The sequence below is a fragment of the Danio rerio genome, chromosome 23 (genome assembly GCF_049306965.1).
Source record: "Danio rerio strain Tuebingen ecotype United States chromosome 23, GRCz12tu, whole genome shotgun sequence".
NCBI classification, from domain to species: Eukaryota; Metazoa; Chordata; class Actinopteri; order Cypriniformes; family Danionidae; genus Danio; species Danio rerio.
The window spans coordinates 28,392,844-28,413,353 of NC_133198.1; the positions used below are offsets into that span (position 1 = coordinate 28,392,844).

Genomic DNA, 20,510 nt, shown 5'->3' on the forward strand with positions numbered 1-20,510 from the left:
GAGTAAACATCTTGTTAATGTAAATGTCTGATAACATTTATCATAAACAAACCTAAAAGATGTAAACTTTACTGTTGGGGATGTTTTTATACACTCTGGGAAGATTTAGAGTCTTAATTTGGCCATTACTTTCTCTGTTTCAGCTAGCGGAATGATTTTTGTGATTAATCTTATTTTGACATGTATTTTGAGAAAATGCTTAGAATTTTTTTACTCACCAATACACTCTGGGCAAATTTACTAGCCTTTTATTATGTTTGGGATAAAAACATTCACTGAAATTACCAGCTGTTAAAATGCACCAGATAAATATATTTTTTTAAATGTTTTGCATAAATCTGTTAATCAACCTCAGACCTGATCAAAACTAAAAAAACTAAATCATTTAGGAAAATTTCAGGATTTACTGAAATTTAACTTTTTAATTGCAAATTCATAAATGATGTCACTGATTTGGTGAAAAAACACAAAATGATGTACTTTCAGAATAAACCTTAATTTTAAACTGGTTTCCTTTCACCTCTTATCACAGTCTTGAACATGTGAAACAGTATTGCCTTTGATGCATTGTTTTTTTTATTTTTTTCTCCCCATTTTACTGTTGGTGGCTGTTTTTGCCCCATTGACTTCCATTATAACCACTTTTTTATTACAAAGCCATGACCCCATATAATCATGCATCTTTATATGTTGGTGCTTTCCCTGTTGGGAAGATGTAACATTTTCATAGGCCTGAGCAAAAAAAAAAGTTTAGTTTCTGGATTATACAGAGTATAACAGCAAATTAGAGTGTTTGTATTTGTGTCTGAGTGTGTGAGAGTGACCTTTGTGCACTTACCTTGATGTGTTTGAGAAAATCATAATATACATCTCAGCTCTCAGAACTACATGGAACAAACAAAAACAAAGACTGTGTATTTATGCACCATCAAATGTGCTTATAATGGAAGTCAGTGGGCCAAAAACAGCCACCAACAGTAAATCAGGGAGAAAAAATTAAAATCAAACAATGAATCAAAACCAATGTTGTTACTAATCGTTCACATGTCCAAGACTGTGATAAAAGGTTAAAAAAAAATTCCAGTCCAGTTACTTTTTTGATTGAAAATGTCATTTTGTGTGTTTTTCTCTCCAAATCAGTGACATCATCTGTGAATTTGGCAATTAGAGTTAAAACCCAGTAAGTTTTAGAAACATTAAGTCGTTTTGATCAGGGATGAGGTTGATTGACAGATTTATGCAAACTTTTTGAAAGAAATATTTATCTGATGCATTTTTACAGCAGTTTAACTTAGTGAATGTTTTCACCCAAATATAGCAAAAGGGTAGTAAAATTAAACAGTGCACTGGGTTATTAGTGTTCTCTAAATTTTAAAATAATTCAAATTTACAAAACCTTATATTAATATAATCATGTCTGAAAACCTGTAAATTACTAGTTTACAGAATAAAACTAAAACAAATAACATTTACCCACTAACAAACTTCAAATCTTTTTCATCTAGTTTCTTATTATCATTTTTTAATGTATTTAATTTTTTTATTAAATGGAAGTCAGTGACAAGCTTTTGATTTTTGTGCTGTAAAATAATATATTTCAAGAGTTCACAATTAGCTAATAATTGATTATAAAGCTTGTTTGGCATGCTGTCACGTGAGAGAGCCCTGAGCTCATAAGATCCTCGAGCCCAGGGCTCCCTCCCGTTTGCAAGGCGAGAAGGGAGTTTGAGCTCAGGTAGATCTCGAGAACTCCCCTGCTGTAGTAGCTAATGAACAGATAGTGACTGCTTCTTAAGAGATAACCACTTACTAGGAGCTATGGTGTCAATTTGGTTTAGCCAATTAAGTTGTATGTTTTTGAACATTGGGAGGAAACCAGGGAAAACCCAAGTGAGCACGGGGAGAACGTGCAAACAGCACTGAAACATCGGCTGGCTTGGTAAGGACTAGAACCAGTGACGTTCTTGCTGTGGGGCAACAGTGCTAACCACTGGGCCACCGTGCCACCCATCTAGAAAAGGAGGAAAAGTAGGGGTGGAAGGGGAAATTCTTCCAAACGATGATGGCTGTTATATGAAACTTAGGGTATTTATAGAGGCTTAGGAATCTTCTGATTGGTGAATCCTAAATTGAATAATGCTGGACCGGCTGCAAGCAATCATAAACACTTGATCCTCTCGAAATTAAGTTCATAAATAAACTTCACTTAGTACATTTCCCTAAAGACCCCCTAACTTCTAAACTACAACCAAATCCACAAACCACTTATATTTCAGTTCTGTACACATTTTTTTATTTCTTAAAATGCGTGTTATGGTCTGTGAATCATCAAGTTTCTCATCTCTTCAAAAGAAGGGCTGAGCCACCATGCATTTCTACTATAAAAAGCAGTTTAATTATTTTGTATATAAAAAAATAAAAACAAAACTACAGAAACGGTTGCAGGGTCGTGACACTAGTCTTTTGTGACAGTAAAATGCTGACAAGGGCCGCACTAAAATGACATTTGATCGTAAACGGAGCAGACACTTGACGTTAAGTCCAGATGCTTGGGATGAATACTGTTAAGATGCATCTCGTGGAGCCGACGTGAGTCTTTTTTTTTTGCACTGTTGAATCCATGCATTAGCCTACGGGGCGCACGGTTACCTCCATTAGAAGCGGTGGGTGTCTTTCTCTCTCTAAAGCTCAGGCGGATGAGAATGAGAAGAGTAGCAGCAAGGCAGTGAGTTGTTACTGGATCCACACGAACCTCACAGAAATGCACTTACACTGAGCATTAAAAGTCCAGAAGACACAAAACTAGTGAACTAAAAGTGACACAGCTTCCAACCAAAACAGTTCTGGTGAAAAGCGAGAGCAGACGACGATCCAGTCATCTCCTGGCCGTTTCCCACTGGAAGACATGGTGTCAGATCAGGCCTGCTGTCCATCAATCCTTTGGACGTACCGCTAACGTACAAACACCAAGGCCAATGTTACCCTGGAAACACTTCTGGAATGTTCTTACATTGACCGCCATTCATTCCTTTCATCCATTTAAAACAAAGCTAAAACAAAGACAGGTATTATATACTGCTATTCGTACGGGTGTCCGCTTGTATTCCTGGGTATATTTGTCAAGACACTTCTGTTAATTATATATGTAAATATATATAAAATCAATCTGTGCAAGGAGTATGACAATCATCGTAAGCATTGTTCTCTGAGATAACAGTATAGAAATAAAAGCGATGCTGACTTGTCCACTCACTCTCGCACACAGATTCATCCTTATTCAGCCATCTGAAATCACACATGGGCAAAGTCAGCATCAGTATCATTCAGTCGGCCGTATCGTATTGTATCGTACCCCTCCCTTAGATTTCAATAGCAACAATTGGCAATTTTGTTTTTCCTAAAACAAACTATACAATTCGTACAAAAATAAACTTAACCAAACCAAAAAAACAAAACAAAAAAAAAACAAACAGATTTCCCATATTTTTGTCGAGCACAGAGGTAGTGGCTAAATGGAGGGGAAGGGCGAAAAAATTAAGCAAGCAAACATCTGAAAATGGAGGGAAAATAAAAGCATTGAAAAAAAAAAAAGTTTTCTTTTGTTGACCAGAAGGATTTCTTGAAGAATAAAATATAATACTGCAATCACATACAAAAGTGTCCTTTTTTCCTATCTTTTTTTTTTGTTACATTTTGTACAGTGTTCCCGCTCTTGTTGCTTTTCATCTGTCATGTAAAGGCATATGGGTCTGCGTGAGGGTGGCGTGTGGCCGGTAATCTACGCCAGCGGGTCTCCCATGTCATCGTCTCCTGCAGACAGCAGCTCTTTCTTCTCGTCTGTGCTGGCCAGAGAGTTACGGCTGTTATGTGCACCCATGTAGAGCGTGGCGTACACGGGGTTTGTGAAGTTTGTGGGCTGGGAGAGAGATAAACAATATAGATAAGTGTTTTAATCTGAAATATTCAGTGCATTTAAGTTTTCATTACAACTTTACATAACCACAATAAATAATGTTAAGATTTGTTGTTATATTTTAATTTTGTTATTAAATTATTAGTGTTTGCAAAGACTAGATATTCCTCTTTTTAAACTCTTCTAAAATGCATAATATGTGTTCCATCTTGAGGAAGAGCACCAATAAAAACCTTACAGCCAGGAACAATGGATTATTTATGTGCTTAAATTATATATTTAATGTCATTACTAGACCTAATAATAATAAAAATTATTAAAAAATTATTTATTGGTATTGAGACTTACATGGGCCACTGATCATAAATATATCAATATGGCAACTGATATATCATAATTATACTGATATGGCCACTAATGTATCATTCATATATTGATATGGCTAATGATAAACCATAAATACACCAATATGACCACCAACATATTTGTGTATATATATATATATATATATACCGATATTGTCACTGATACATCATAAGTATACCAATATGGACACTAATATTTCATACAGTAAATATATCGATATGGCCACAACCAATCATAAATATACCGATAAGGCCACCAATATAACATGTGTATATATACCGATATGGCAACTACTACATCATAATTATACCGTCATGGCCACCAATATATCATAAATCTACTGATATGACATCATACATAGAGTACGCAGATGAGCCAACACATCATAAATATACCAATATATCATAGAATTTATCAATACGGCCATCAATCCATCATAGATATATCATTTTGGCCACCAATATATCATAAATGTATCAAAATGGCCGCCAAAATAGCATACATATTTAAATATGACCACATATATATGATAATTATAATGACATGGCCACAGATCTATCATGTATATACTGATATGCCCACTGATAAATCCTAAATGCACAGATATGGCCATCAATATATCTTACATGTTCCTATGTGGCCACCAATATATCATAAATATACTGATATGGCCACCAATATGTGACAAGTAAACCAATATGGCCACTAATATATTATAAATATATCGATATGGCCACCAATATATAATACATGCGCAGATAAGCTGACACATCATAAAAATACCAATATATCATAAAATGTATGAATATTTTATAGATTTATTATGGCCCTTAAATGCATCATAAATGTATCAACATGGCCACCAATATATCATAAATATACCGATATGGCCACCAATATATCACAAATATACCGATATGGCCACCAATATATCATAAATATACCGATATGGCCACCAATATATCATAAATATACCGATATGGCCAACAATATTTCATAAATATACCGATATGGCCACCAATATATCATAAATATACAGATATGGCCACCAATATATCATAAATATACAGATATGTCCACCAATATGTCATAAATATACTGATATGGCCACCAATAGGTCATAAATATACCGATATGGCCACCAATATATCATAAATATACAGATATGGCCACCAATATGTCATTAATATACAAATTTCGCCATCAATCTATCATACATATTCCTATGTGGCTACCTATGTGTTATAAATATACCAATATGGCCATCAATATATCATAAATATACTGATATGGCCACCAATATGTCATTAATATATATCGATATGGCCACCAATATATCATTAATATATCGATATGGCCACCAATATATCATAAATATACCGATATGGCCACCAATATATCATAAATATACAGATATGGCCACCAATATGTCATAAATATACCAATATGGTCACCAATATATTATAAATATGCAGATATGGCCACCAATATATCATAAATATACAGATATGGCCACCAATATATCATAAATATACAGATATGGCCACCAATATGTCATTAATATACAGATATGGCCACCAATGTCATAAATATACCAATATGGCCACCAATATGTCATAAATATACAGATATGGCCACCAATATGTCATAAATATACCAATATGGTCACCAATATATTATAAATATGCAGATATGGCCACCAATATATCATAAATATACAGATATGGCCACCAATATATCATAAATATACAGATATGGCCACCAATATGTCATTAATATACAGATATGGCCACCAATGTCATAAATATACCAATATGGCCACCAATATGTCATAAATATATTGATATGGCCACCAATTTATCATAAATATACAGATATGGCCATCAATATGTCATAAATACACCAATATGGCCACCAATATATCATGAATAAACCGATATTTCCAAAAATCTGCTGATCTACTGACATGACCACTGTTACTATGACCATCAAATATATCAATATGGCCAAGGATTTATTGGTCATAACTAATGCATACATACACACTAAAAATAACCTCGCGCCTTGAAAGGGAGAAAACGAAAGCCTCACCTTGTCTGGATCCAGTGTGAAGTCCGAGTCCAGCAGCTCCCCTGCATCATCATCGGGTTCTCCTTCATAAATCTTGTACGCCGGGTTCCCGATCTCTACATTCATGGCTCCATTGGTCATCCTCTGGTGCTGGAATCCCTTAGCACTGCAGACACAAACACAGACGAGCAGTTACATCTTCATCCCAACTTCTTCACAAACACACCTCTGCAGACTGAGCCAAGGCACAGGAAGTTACACACACGCGCAAACAAAATAGCCTAAATCTTCAAGCAACTCACGAACACAGAGACACAGCTACATCCACCAGGGTCTCTCTATCTCCTGCCATATAAACATGTGCAAGGAGCCATGACACTTTGAGGAACCATCCATTTGCTTTCAGGCATCTTAGAGAAAGCTGGATATCCACAAGACATGGTCCAGCACGGTCAATGAGGGGGCCAAACACTTCAAGCACAGCAACACTGCTCTCACGGACAGAAATATGTATAAACGGACACACGTCTACAAGATGGAGGAGTGAGAGGAACAGGACACGGCCCAATGCTGTGTCCTGGACCAGCCAGTTGATCTATTTTAGTTGTTGAACAATAGATCCCTGTGTTGAAACTGGTAAGAACCCCAGGAATAAGCACAGTTACAGCACAGGATCAAGCAGAAGAAGCGGGGAGAAAGAGAGGAAGAGGATGATGGAGAGGAAAAGAGGATGGAGAAGATGATGGGTCCCTGCTGTTATAGAGTCAGAGTTACCGCGAACATCTGGAGCTGGGCTTGCCCCGCATCACAGACCTGAGAGACAGAGAGATGCAGTTTAACAGAGATAGATAGATAGATAGATAGATAGATAGATAGATAGATAGATAGATAGATAGATAGATAGATAGATAGATAGATAGATAGATAGATAGATATATAGATAGATAGATAAAGAAGAGAGCTGGAAGCTGTAGTGTTAAATTAAAGAGTAATGTGAAGATATTAATGCTCTAAAAGCAGGGGTCGTTAACAAGAGGAATAGTGGTCCAAGCTAAACTGGGTGAAAAATTATTCTATAAAAAAAATAAATACACAAAGTAAGTCTTTGTTAATTTTAGGGTTGCACAATATATCCCTTCAGCATCGATACTGCAATGTGCACATCCACAATAGTCACATCACAGGATCAGCAATGTTGAGTTGAGATTATATAGTTTAGAATTATATATATATTGTTATATTGGAATTATATTGCCAAAGATCAAAATACACAACATTTGTGGAGTTACTGCAGAGTTTAAACTTAATGGAGTAAAACTTTTTGTTTGTACATGTTTTAAGCAGCTAAGAGCATAAAGAGAAAAACATAATTTTATTGAACGTTTAAACAGTAAAGTCTTTTCAGTGTTATTTTAAGTTTGGCTCTTTTTTTTTTTTTTTTTTTTTTTACATTTTCTATACCCGAATATGATTTAACTTTACCCTGAAAACCATAAAGCACTGGTTACTTCACTCTTAAATTTGCATATTACATTTCATCCATGATTTGTTCCTCTACAAAATCATGCCAATTGATTGAAATTTAATACATTGTTTCCAATTAGGGCTATTTAATTCATCTTCTGAAATTGTATATAAATTGCAACAAATATTGCAGAAATACAAAATATGTCAAACATTTTTAATATGTTGTAGCCTCAGTACACATAATTTGTTAATTCATTGTGAATTTCAACAATAATCTATTAGTGTGCGCTTTTAATTACTCAGATATGTTTTTAAGGCTCATGACAGTAAGACTGAAAACAAATTTTAACCATATGGGAACAAAAATTATAAACTTTGCCACATTACAAAGATTAATTATGTTTAATTATTATTTAATTAAGTGTTATTTTAGAATTAATAATTGAATTTATTTACCTCAATGTTGTAATATTCCACCAAAAAAACACAGTTTATTTCCTTTCTATCTGTGTTTTAATATTTTTATATATATATATTTTTGGATATTTTATGCAGATGCACTTCCCTACAAAATCATCCCAATCAATGCGAAATTGTGAATTCTTCCCAAAAAGCTAAAGTCATTTTGTGAAATTATATTCATATCACAATTTACACTAAATCGCAGAAATACAAAATATTGTAAAAATGTCAGTTTTTTTTTCCAATATCGTGCAACCCTGATTCTTTTAGTATCAAGTAATTGTTACAGTTTATGGTTTTAGGTTAACTATAAATTTTATTATTAATTATTAACCTTCAACTGCTCGCCAACAAATTTTTGAACAAAGCACAACAACATATAATTATCACTTAAAGTACTTACCCCCACTTAATTATTAACCTATAACACATAATTATATCTTTACTATCTTCTCTGGTAGATGGTTATTTTATAAAACTATTTTCTTGTACGTGCATTTTTAAAAGGATTTCTTCAACAAATTTTCATTCACCAGAAATAAAAAAAAATGGTCTAAAACCTAATTAATAACTAAATAATCATATATAATCATCATGTTCATTATTTAAAAATGTCAAAATATTTTCTTTATTCCAAATAAAAAAATATATATATATATTATGTGGAGATATTATTACATACAAATATGCTAACTTCAATTCTAACCAAAAGGTTAGCTAAGTATATTATCAGCTAAGTATATAATTTTCTCTTATAGATAATCCATGGGTAATATGAATTATACATAAAACAAATTCATATAATTGATGTAAAGTCTAAAGTCATTGTGTCTTACAGATAAGATTTTTTAAAAAGCATACAAGCAACTGAACATTTACAATGAACTTTTGTAAATATGTCCTTTTAATTAAGATCCTTACATTAAAAAAGTTAAAGACCCCTGCTCAACAGAACAATGAAGGAGATGATCAAAAAAAAAAAATTCTGACCAATAAACAAAATAAATTTGGCTCAAGAATGATTAAGCCCTGAACTGTCTTTTTCTACACTCTGAAATGGCTTATGTACTGACCCACGCATTCTCTTCTTGTACCACAAGATGGCAGCGACCACCAACAGTGCAAGTAAGAGTAGTAACATCACCGGGATGACCACAGATGGAGTATCTACACAAATAGGAAAAACGATCATTAACAGAGGCAAAAACTTAAAGAAGCATTGGCAATGAATAGCAAGAAGATTTTCTCGAAATGAGAAAGATGGAAAAGAAAAGCCAGCACTTACTTCCAGAGTCTGAGTTCTGAACAGGGGCAACATTGAGCTCACAGCGAAATCCTGACCAGCCTGTGTGACACCTGCATAGCACACAAAAATGACATTTTATACCACAAGGTTCGGTTTTAGGACCGCTTTTTAACAATTAATAACAGACCAAATATTTGCTCTGACTATACCTGCACTGTGGCAGATTAGTATAAGTGTCCACAGAGCACTGGCCCTCGATGCAGAAGTCATCACAGGTGTAGCAGGTGGGTCGCTTCGTGTTATCAGCACATCTGGTCATAGAAGAACACCAATTATTACAATCTTTATATAAACAGCTACATATCTTAATCCTGAAAAATCTAAGTAAGACTATTCAGTTGAATGTTTAGGTACGTACTTGCAAGTAATTCCAGTTTGTAGCTTTTCACACTTGCCCGTGCCACAGTATTCACATTTGTCCAGCTCACATTGTGGACCGAAGAACTTATCAGAGCATTGGCAATGTTTAGTGCCGTTGTTCAGCTCCAAACATTGACCGTCATTTTTACAGAAGTCCTCGCACTGACCTGCACACATCGATTATCAGCATTCATTCCATCTCATCGAGTACATTTCATCTATTTATTAGGCTTTTGTTTGGAATGAAACAAACACCGGGGGCTGGGGGTTTAGAAGCAAACTTCTAATAGAGCCTTAAGATTAATAAAAAAATATTATAATAAAAAAGAAGATTGTAAAACCATTATTACATCAGTTTCTTCAATATTTTACATGGGTCAACAATGTTACACATATATATCTAGGCCAGTGGGCGCAGGCAATATGGGGATCATAATATCTTTAAGTTTGACCAAATACTGGAGTGTTAATTACCACCTAAATACATGTAAAAGCCTAAAGGTTATTGCACACTGAATGCAAAATTTTTGTCTGTGATTTTTACACGTTAACAAATAAATTCGACCTCACAATGTGTGAATTTTATTGACACACTGCAGCCAAAAATTTTTTCCATAAAAAACTGTTCAATATGGAATGGTGTTAGCTAAAAAAAATTCTTTATTTATGAAAAAGGCATCAATACCACTTTTTAAATCCTGGCTTTCAGAATTCTCTACCACTTTACATTTAGAGAAACTAAAACACAATCTTTCTGATTTACATTGCTGGCTTCAAAGCCACCTGGAAACCCCTTTTCAACTATTTGTCAAATGCCCAAAATAACAGTTTGAATGTATAACCCTGTTTTTGTCTTTTTTTATTTGTCTTTATAATTGTTGTAGCTTTTTGTATTGCTCTGTGTTGCTTTAAGAAAATAAAAATATAATATTCAAAAAACATATATATTTTTTATTTTTTCAAAAAATAAAAAAAAAATAAAAATATATAAATTTTGTCCATCATAAAAAAAATGCATTTTTTTTTTTTTAATTTTTGCATTTGAAAAAGTGCTTTGAGAGGTGTGTTGACAGTTCAGAGTCACCATACAAGCAAAAAGCTAAATACAGAATGTCGTCCCTTGAGCCACAGATAACTAAATGACAAAAACAGTGCGTAAAATAAACACAATTTAGCGGACAGCTATATGCTGGATTCCGTGACTGGCGCACATCTCCCCTGCGGCTGCTTAGTGTGTGTGTGTGTGTGTGTGTGTGTGTGTGTGTCCGTGTCCATACATTTGACGCACTGCTGCTCATAGACATTATAATTGAAAGCATGGTCTGCTTTCAGTCTGTTGCGTCGACACGTCAAAGAGGCCGCCATCTATTATAATGTCAATAGGTACTGGCAGTCTCAGTTCAGGATTTGTTTACGTACGAGAATGTGTGAAGTATCACAAGCAATGTATTAAAATTCCACTGATTTCCTGAAATAAACTTTGCATTTCGGGATAGACCATTTCAATGTGGTGATGTTATTGGACCTTGAGCATTTCCTGCTTGTCATCAAATTACTTCATAACTGTAACAAGAGGGCATTCAATCACAACTTAATGTTAAAACAGCTATCAGAACATTATTTATCAATATGTGGCTATTTTTGGATTCTCAGAAGCTATAGAAATAAAAAATGTAAATTAGGTTAGGACCATGGTTTTTGTTTACATCCCTCAAAATGGCGCAGCTCTTTAATAAGGAGGAGAACTCTCCTTCCTCTTTATGTAGGCTGGCATTAAATGAGCACATTATGTAGCCTATTCCTTTTTCTTTTTCTACTTTGGAAAAGAGAGAGAACAAAGTATTACTGCTTGAACTGGATCTGAAATGTTTAGCATTTTTTCATAATGGATTATTTAACAAGCATCAGTTTATAGATAAATTTTTCATATGAATATGAAAAAAATGCATACAAAAATGTATACCTTCAGTGTGCAAAGGCCTTAATTCTAAAATTAGTCAAGGTTAACAAAAAGCTTTCGTTTGCTTATGTTAATGAACTATTAGGGAATGAAGTAACATAAACAATGATTACTACTATTATGAAACTTTGAAATAAATGAAACATTTTAATGAAACATTAAAACCATACACATTTATGAACTTACGATACTGGCACTGGTCACCCAGAAACCCTGGTGGACAGCGGCAGGTCGGCTGGTTGCCCAGGCTGACGGCGCAGTTGCCTCCATTCTGGCAGTAGTTTTCACAAATGTACAGGTTACATCTGGGCCCCGTGAATCCAGTCTGACAGCGGCAGGTAGGCGCTCCTGTAGGGAGGAAACAGACAGTGTGTTGCTCATGCAGAAATAAAGATAAATGTGTAAGGTGCCATTCATAATGTGCTTAGGAATGTGCTTAGGAATGATAAAAAAAAGCACCTTCTCCACCATATTAATTGGAAATTAAACAATTTTCATGCCAACATGCTAATGTAAACAGAAACACGCAACGCTTGCTCGATCTTTGATTTCTTCTGATTGGTCCACTGCTTTGGAACTGACATTAATGAGTGGCCCTTTTTTATTTTAAAGTACAAATTAAATGAAAACTAACCATATTATTTTGTTTTCTCACATTGGTAGTTTGTGGTGAACAATTTATCTGTAAATGTCATTAAAAAAATAGTTTGCTTTTTTTATCTAAAATGAAAATCTAAAAATGCACTCTATTTGTTTTCATTTCAGTTCTCAGATCACGTTTGTCTGAGGTATTGGGCGTGGATAACATACCTAACCATGGCCCTCCAACTGTCAGTTTTGACAACAAACAGAAATGGAGAGGAGAAGGTTGTAATAATTCTCCCGAAACCTTTTTCCCGATCCTTACGAATAAAATTTACTACATCCTATCAGCTCGGAGTAGAAAAAACAAGCCACTGTTTACACATTTAATATTCAGTTCCTCTAGGAAATGTGTCACAATTGACACAGTGTTTAAAAAAATGCAATGCTCATATGTGAGGCACTGGAATCCATGTGAGATGTACATAATAATTACACGTTCATCGAGTTTATACAAAAAAACTATGGAAAAGAAGCGTATTGAAATGGATGAGTGTGTTTACCAGTGCGAGACGGGGAGCAGGTTCCTCTGTTTTGACAGTAGTCTCTGCACTGGTTGATTTCACAGCGTTCTCCGCGGTAACTGGTGGGACAGCGACATTTGGGGTTCTTTAAAGGGTTAAGGTAACAGCTACCTCCATTCTGGCACTGCAAGTCACAGGTGGGAGCTAGAAGAGAAATTTGTTCAAGATGATTGTTGGGAAGAGCATTTCTGACATTTACAATTACAAATAATCTATTGTGCTGGAAGAGATTAAAAAAATGTCTGTTTATTGAACAAATATTTGGTCATAAGAATTAAAAAATTATTGTTGTACTATATTTCAGTTGTGGCTAGGCAAGTAAATGATGATCACTGTGACATTATTTTTCTCTCAGTTTTTATTTTGTGGTATTTTTTAGTGCATCTGTTCCCCAATAAGAATCGCCAATAGCTTATGTTTTTTTCTCATTTTTAATATAAAAACATGTTCTAATTTAACATTGTTGTAATTTTAACAGCTAAAGGTTTAGCATTAAAACATCAGAAGGCATGATGAAAAATAAATGACAATTTACAAAGATACTTTATGAGTCAGTAATCTTTGTATAGACTGCAAATAAAATCTAGCACATTAAAAATGTAATGTCAAATACAAATGTACTATCAAAAAAGGTTAAAAAAATCTACATATACAAATACCAATTTATGCAATGTTTTAGAACTATAATTTTTTTGTCAAGTACATTATTTAAAATAAAACACGGACAAAATTGGGATATTGAGAACATAATAATAATCATTATTTTTTGTTAATTATTCATTATACAACATTCGATTAAGTAATAACAGTGCTTCTCACAGGTTTGAAATATACTTGCGGTGGTAGCCGGATTGAAACGCACCTTTTGCTCACAGCACATAAATAGTTAACTATATGCAACAAACAAAACATAAACACTATTTTTTATTATTGTCTGTAATATAATATACAAAAAAAAGAATTTTAATTTTTAAAAATCCACTATTTTTCTTTTATGCTCAGGAGCCGCGTGCACCCACTGACAGGTCAAATCTGCTTCTCTCTATCTCTCATTCAAGTTTTATTAGTATGACATTTTTTGTAGAGTATTGCCAAAGCATTTCAGATGTATAAAATATGTAATATATTGACATCTTCAAATTAATAAAATATGCAGCAAATTAGACATAAATGACACACAAAAAAACAAACAAAAAAATCTCTAAAAAGTATAATAATTACAAGAATAAAATGTGTGGAATATTTAAATAAAACAAATGAATTGATTACCCATTTCTAATGGTGTACAAATATTCTGCAGCTAATTTAGATGTGATTTCGTCCTCTCCGAATATTTACTAAAGTTTTTATGGTGAGTGTTGACAGATCTCGTGCACACAGAACGAGCAGTATGAAATGTAAAGGATAAAAAGATTTTCCACTACTTAATCGCTTGTGGATGTTTGTTTATAATGGGCGAATACAAAAAAACTATACAAGGATGATAATAATAAAAAAAATATAAATGTTTAAAAAATGGCACTAAATTTACTTGGGCAACAGTTAATATACCAGGGTGGCTTGCCCAAGTAAAGTCTGTGTGAGAAGAGCACTGAATAATAATAATAATAATAATAATAATAATAATAATAATAATAATAATAACAATTCCTGTTATAATTTCAAGTTGAACCAAACAGTCAAACAGTAGAACAGATTCTGTGCACTTTAATAAACTGCACTATTATAATTACTTAAAGAACTACATTCCACTATGCAATATGAATATTTTTCTGTTATATTTTCTTGAGAGTATTCCTCTAGGTTGTACTAGAAAATGAGAATAAAGACTAAAAGCGGAATCAGATGGAGGGTCTTACAAAAGGGGAACTGGTCCGGCGGCTGCACCTTCACACAGGTACCATTGTCAGGGACATGGTCATTGGGACAGATGCACACAGGCCCGCTGGGACTGAGCAAACACAACCATTCACACTTCTTCCTATCACATGGGTTTGTCACTGCGGGGGAAAAAAACACATATCAGACTAAAAAAAACACATCACATCCGTAGATAAACATAAAAAAAAAAAAAAATTTGATAAATAAATAATTTATTAAACAATAAATAAATGCGTATTTTAATACACTCATAATACCATATTTAACTATCCACAGTTAGTGTGGATATTTGGGTAAATAACTACATTTACAGTCAATATATTAGAAATGAGAGGAATAAGGATCATTGATAATGTTAGACAAATGGAACAGACACTGTCTTTATTTTTAAAGTCATATATTTTGAATTATACTGATTTTGATCAATTTAATTTTACAAAAATACTTCACAACAAATTGAGTTGATTGTAAATATTGGTTTAAAAAAACATGTACATTTGAAATCATATATAATCTTACTTTGAAAATTCAATTAAGGTTGATGTTTAGTTTAAGGCATGTTGTTAATATTGTAAGAAATATTTGACATAAGAATATAGATGTAAAGACTGAAGATATACTGTTACGGTATGAAACTGCAAGAAAGGGGTTTGATATATTTTACGGTATTTATACATTTGTACATTTTGTTCAAAATAAAATAAAAAATTGAAAACTGCATTTAAAGCATGTGTTTCCTCAGACACTTACTCTCTGGCTGCTTGTAGCGGTGATAGAGCACTATATCAGTTGCGTGATTGATGCCAGTGGTCAGATTTTCCGCCTGTCCTTTGCCAAACTTGTTCACCCGGAAGACTATATTGTTAGTGTGAGTAACCCCATAAATGTAATCCTCAAAGATATCAATGCTGTACGGGCGGAGAAGATCTGAAAGAAAGAAAGAGAAGATGAACAAAAACCAGAACACAACACCACCTTTTTGCTATACAATTGATTCTCAACATTTCTTTCACAAAAGCCCATTTTTTGTCCAACATTGCATTCAAATGCTCCCTCATAAATAGGTTCTGCTATAATTATGACAAAGCTGCTTCTTATAAATATTTTTTATACATTTTATTTAGAGTAAGGTTCCACTTGTTAACATTGGATAATTATTCAACATTCATTTCAACATTGTTCATGTTTTAATAGTGTGTTAGTGAATACTTTTTAATGGAACTGTGTATTATGTTTATGGATCTATGTTTTATATTATAAGCGATTTACAAGTGATGATGAAAAAGCACTTGAAATATTCTGAGAGTAGCTGTATATAAATACTATTACATGTCTTAATTAATATTATATTTTATGCATGACCGTTAATACCGGAGTTTCATTTGTCAAACAAATTTACTGAACTGTTTTTTAAGTTGGATACTGCCACCACCGGGTCAGAGCCGTCCAGACGCACACTGCTGATCACAGAAAGCTTGCTATCAGCCCAATACAGACGCTCATTGAAGTAGTCCACAGCAAGACCTGTTTCAGACAACACACATTAACACGTGCATTTGATTTAATACACTGAAGATTTCATAGATGCAGATGATAAGACCTGTAGGCCACTGGATGTTCTCATGGACCAGAGTTTGTCTGAGAGTCCCGTCCATGGCTGCCGTCTCGATCTTTGGATGATTACCCCAGTCAGTCCAGTACATGGTTCTGAGATGAGAAACAAAACAACAAAATATATCATAAGTGTATCCTAATGGGCCAATTCACCCATTAAAATGTACACTTATCACAAAAGAAGATATTTTGAAGAAGAAACCAGAAGCCAGTGACATTTAATGTCGGAAAAAAAATATAATGAAAGATAATGACTTCCACCTTTAAACTCTCTCCAAAGAGTTTAAATCAGGTTTGAATCAAGCAAGTAAATTACAGACTTTTCAAACTATATCTTTAAGTTCTAGTATGCTTCAGTTTACAGTTTGTATGTACACTAAAAACACTGCTTTATTATTACTTTTTTAAAACACTTGAGCATCTCAGTCGTGCACTTTGATTTGTTTTTAAACTACTTTGTCCACAAGAGGGCAACACAGAACCTGTTTTTCATTTTATATACCGAATATAAACCTTTTCAGGAAAGCATCTTCCAGTAGGATGCTTAGAACTTCCGTTTACAGCATTTACAACTGATAAGTTGCAGTCTGAGAGGGGGTGTTTTTGTGATGCACAGTTTTCATTTTTTAAAAAAAGTGTGTTAAAGCCATTATACTTTATCAGTTGTGATTCAAGCGTGAGAGAAAAACGTTCTTCTAATTAAGAGTCTGCCATCAGATAAGATGCTGAAATACAGTGTGTGTGTGTTCCCGACCTGTGAGCTGTTATACTGCGCTTAGCGGCTCTTCAATGCACATCACACACAATAGATCACTGCATAAAGCAAACCATATTACTAGCATGAAACTAGTAGGTATGTACGTAATTTCCAAAAATTACCAATACAAGTACGCTGCTGATACTCGGCTGGCTGATTTACAGGTTATTTCTAATTGGGAACAGTTTCATTTAGTTAGCTTGTGTGTAGTATTTACTAGGGTATGCATTTTTCTGTCATTTCAAAATGCCACTTTATTTTGACCTTGTGTTGCTTTTTCAATCAGTGTGTTAGTGGGACAGAACAGTAAGCTACATGTGTGTGTCAAGCATTTTGATGAATTACTTGTTAAGGGTTGGTTATATTTAATGATCACTTTAGTGATGACGATGCTCCGTTGAACACAAGATGCAGTCTTTTGTAGAGGGTAAAATGACTCTGAGCAGTTGTTTTCCATTCCTATTATATGGCTTTTTGTAATTTTGATTTTATTTTTATTGATTTCATTTATTTATTTAATCGTTTAACCATGAATGTCCCATTGAGACACAATATCTCTTCTACCAGGGAGTCCTGGCCTACATTCCAAAATATTAAAATCAAAATGTATAAATGTGTTACAGAGTGTACAGTCTTAAAAATGGAAAATAAGAAAGAAATTAATATGAAACATAACTAAATAGATAAAAAAAATACAATAACGTACAATCACACCATTTTAGAGCAATGGAGATTAATCCAAAAGTGTAAGTAAATAAATAAGGATCCTGTGTGTAATTTAAGAGAGCTCTTTTAAGTATTCCCAAAGGGGAGATCAAATTGACCAAAATCTGTCAGATTTTTAATGTTGGTCATAGGTAAGTTTTTCTAATGGTAGCCATGTAGCAATTTGTGATACCCATATTTTAATATTTCATATACTGTGGTGCAAGTAACAAAACACTTTTTTTTTTTTTTTTTTGGCTAAATATACCAAAACAATAAATAACTTTAATGCATCTTTTTCAAAAAGATTGTTCGCATTAAGATTCAATAAATACAAAGCTGGGGTCATATTAAAAGGTTTTGCTTTAGATGGCATTTTTTAAATTATCAGTCCAGGAGATGGCGCTGATCAACAGCAGTATTAGTTTAAAGACGATAAACACAAGAAAAGAGATTAAAACTATCGCTTCAAAGCTGTCCTAATGTGACCCTTTATACGCATCAAGCTGCTGACTGGAAGTTCAAGGCATACTCCTTACGCATATACGCAAAGCATAATGGGTAATTTTGGGTTCTATGAAAAAGGTCTATAGCAAAAACAAATGATGAGCGCTAGCTTGAGAGGGTAAAATGATATCAGAAACTCTATTTTAAAGACATACAGGACCTTTTTTCCTAATTTTTGTAGAGAAAAAGCACAAAAACTTGTGTGTATGTTATCAAATATACAAATCAAAGTATTCTTTGGCCTTTAAACTCACTGAAACAAACAGTACAAGAACACAAGGTATCATACCCTCTCTGAGGATCCACCACAATAGCGTGAGGTTCATCAATCATGCCAGAAATCAATGTTTTCCTGTGCTGTCCTGTAATCTGAGCAACCTCAATCACATCCCGTCCCGAATCAGTCCAGTAAAGGTTTCCAGCCACCCAATCGACTGCAATTCCACGTGGCATTTTCAAACCTGGAATCTAGGGAAGATGCAGGAATAAATTCAGAAAAGGTTTTGTAAAGCATGAAGTGTAATATTGTGAAGTGAAGGACTGTTGACTTACTTCGAGGTTGCTGACAGTGCCCTCGCTTTGTCTAGTGTGACGGTGAGAGTTTGATGTGGGGCCTGACGCTGAGGATTGAGAGGGCAGCTGGAAGCAGGAAATACCATAGGTGTGCCAGTTGGTCCAGAAAATACGATTGGTTTTGACATGCAAATCCATTGCATCGATACGGACGTTATTATCGCCCTGGAACGTCTGCTCGTAAACCCAGTTGGGCATCCCAGGATTCAGACTGCGGATCTCATTGTCATCCGCAATATAAAGCACCTGTTTATTGCTGTTTTGACCTGAAGATGGACACAAAAACATTCAAACTTAGTGTTTGTGTTTTTTTTTTAAGCATGGCCTAAAGTTAAAACTTGGAGGGATGGGCAGAGTTCAGAGCTAAGGGTTTTTCTTATTTTTCCGATTTTGCCAGTTGTTCAGATTATTACTTGCCCTGCCAAAACATTTACTGGCCCTACCAAAAAAAAGTTATTAGCAATTTCCTAGCCGCATGTTTTAAATATGTTTTATAATATATATGCATTTAACAATATTTACACTGTTATTCAAGCCATCTTCTTCTTCCTTAAAAATAACATCTGTGAATCTAAGACTCAGTATTTAAAAAATGTTACTAAATGTATGAGCAAAATTCAAAATGCTGCCACTTTTATTGTGAGCTTCAAAGTTTTGATTTCGGTAATTGCTTTTTTCTACTAAAAAGGCTCCCGACTTGTCTGTTTTTCCTGAAAACTGACGGCAAACTGTGCAAAACATCACTTAATTTTCTGGGCCATTGGGCAGTCCTTATTGTTGAGCCCAGATAGGTGACATGATAAAAATCTAATATCACAATAGAAGTAATTTTGATAAAAAGGTCATATATACATTTAATTAATTTATGTAAATGACTTTGTTTTTACTATGATTTGGCTTTGTTTTTTGTGTGATGTGATCATATTATTGACTTTATCAGAGCATGTGTAAAAAAAAAAAATGAATAACATTGAAAACATTTTTCAAAAACTTATGTTTACAGGTCCAACATTAAACAAATATTGCCAAAAAATAGCTAAATTTATTAAAAGTACTTTCAAGATTACAAATTTCTCATGATGCTGTTATTAATGTTTCTGTCTACATTCCTGTAATGATGTGTAATATGGTGCTCATTTAAATAATTAAACAATATTACAATGAATTTTGTGACACTACAAAATAAACAATAGAGCATTATGTGTAGACTTTTTTATATTGTCCATATGGCATATATACGGTCATATTGCACAGCCCTACTTGGAGAGTAAAAATAGGTGTAATTAAGTTTATGTAACAGTGCTAGTCACCAGATGGGTGGTAACTTTTTAAATAATTTTAACAATGCCTTTATTTTTTTTTAAATGCCTAATAAGTTGTAAAAACTCCATTAATTATACAAG

At 33.8% G+C, this 20,510-nt stretch overlaps 1 protein-coding gene across 2 annotated transcripts in view; it reads right to left on the reverse strand.

Annotated features, from left to right (window-relative positions):
* Window positions 1-2,372: 2,372 nt before the first annotated feature.
* The window catches only part of lrp1ab (low density lipoprotein receptor-related protein 1Ab), a 236,023-nt gene continuing 217,885 nt past the window's right edge, over window positions 2,373-20,510 (reverse strand). Inside the window, exons 76-90 of one of the 2 annotated variants that reach the window (XM_021469971.2) lie at window positions 19,087-19,373; window positions 18,824-19,002; window positions 16,552-16,658; window positions 16,356-16,475; window positions 15,702-15,878; window positions 14,930-15,070; window positions 13,050-13,214; window positions 12,091-12,252; window positions 9,943-10,111; window positions 9,734-9,835; window positions 9,564-9,634; window positions 9,352-9,445; window positions 7,124-7,162; window positions 6,371-6,515; window positions 2,373-3,916 (exon numbers count right to left, since the gene is read on the reverse strand). In XM_021469971.2, the coding sequence (XP_021325646.1) occupies window positions 3,779-3,916; window positions 6,371-6,515; window positions 7,124-7,162; window positions 9,352-9,445; window positions 9,564-9,634; window positions 9,734-9,835; window positions 9,943-10,111; window positions 12,091-12,252; window positions 13,050-13,214; window positions 14,930-15,070; window positions 15,702-15,878; window positions 16,356-16,475; window positions 16,552-16,658; window positions 18,824-19,002; window positions 19,087-19,373 (2,096 nt within the window). In that variant the 3' untranslated portion in view covers window positions 2,373-3,778. The remainder of the gene's footprint in view (window positions 3,917-6,370; window positions 6,516-7,123; window positions 7,163-9,351; window positions 9,446-9,563; window positions 9,635-9,733; window positions 9,836-9,942; window positions 10,112-12,090; window positions 12,253-13,049; window positions 13,215-14,929; window positions 15,071-15,701; window positions 15,879-16,355; window positions 16,476-16,551; window positions 16,659-18,823; window positions 19,003-19,086; window positions 19,374-20,510) is intronic. The other variant, XM_005162219.5, reaches the window with a different exon arrangement.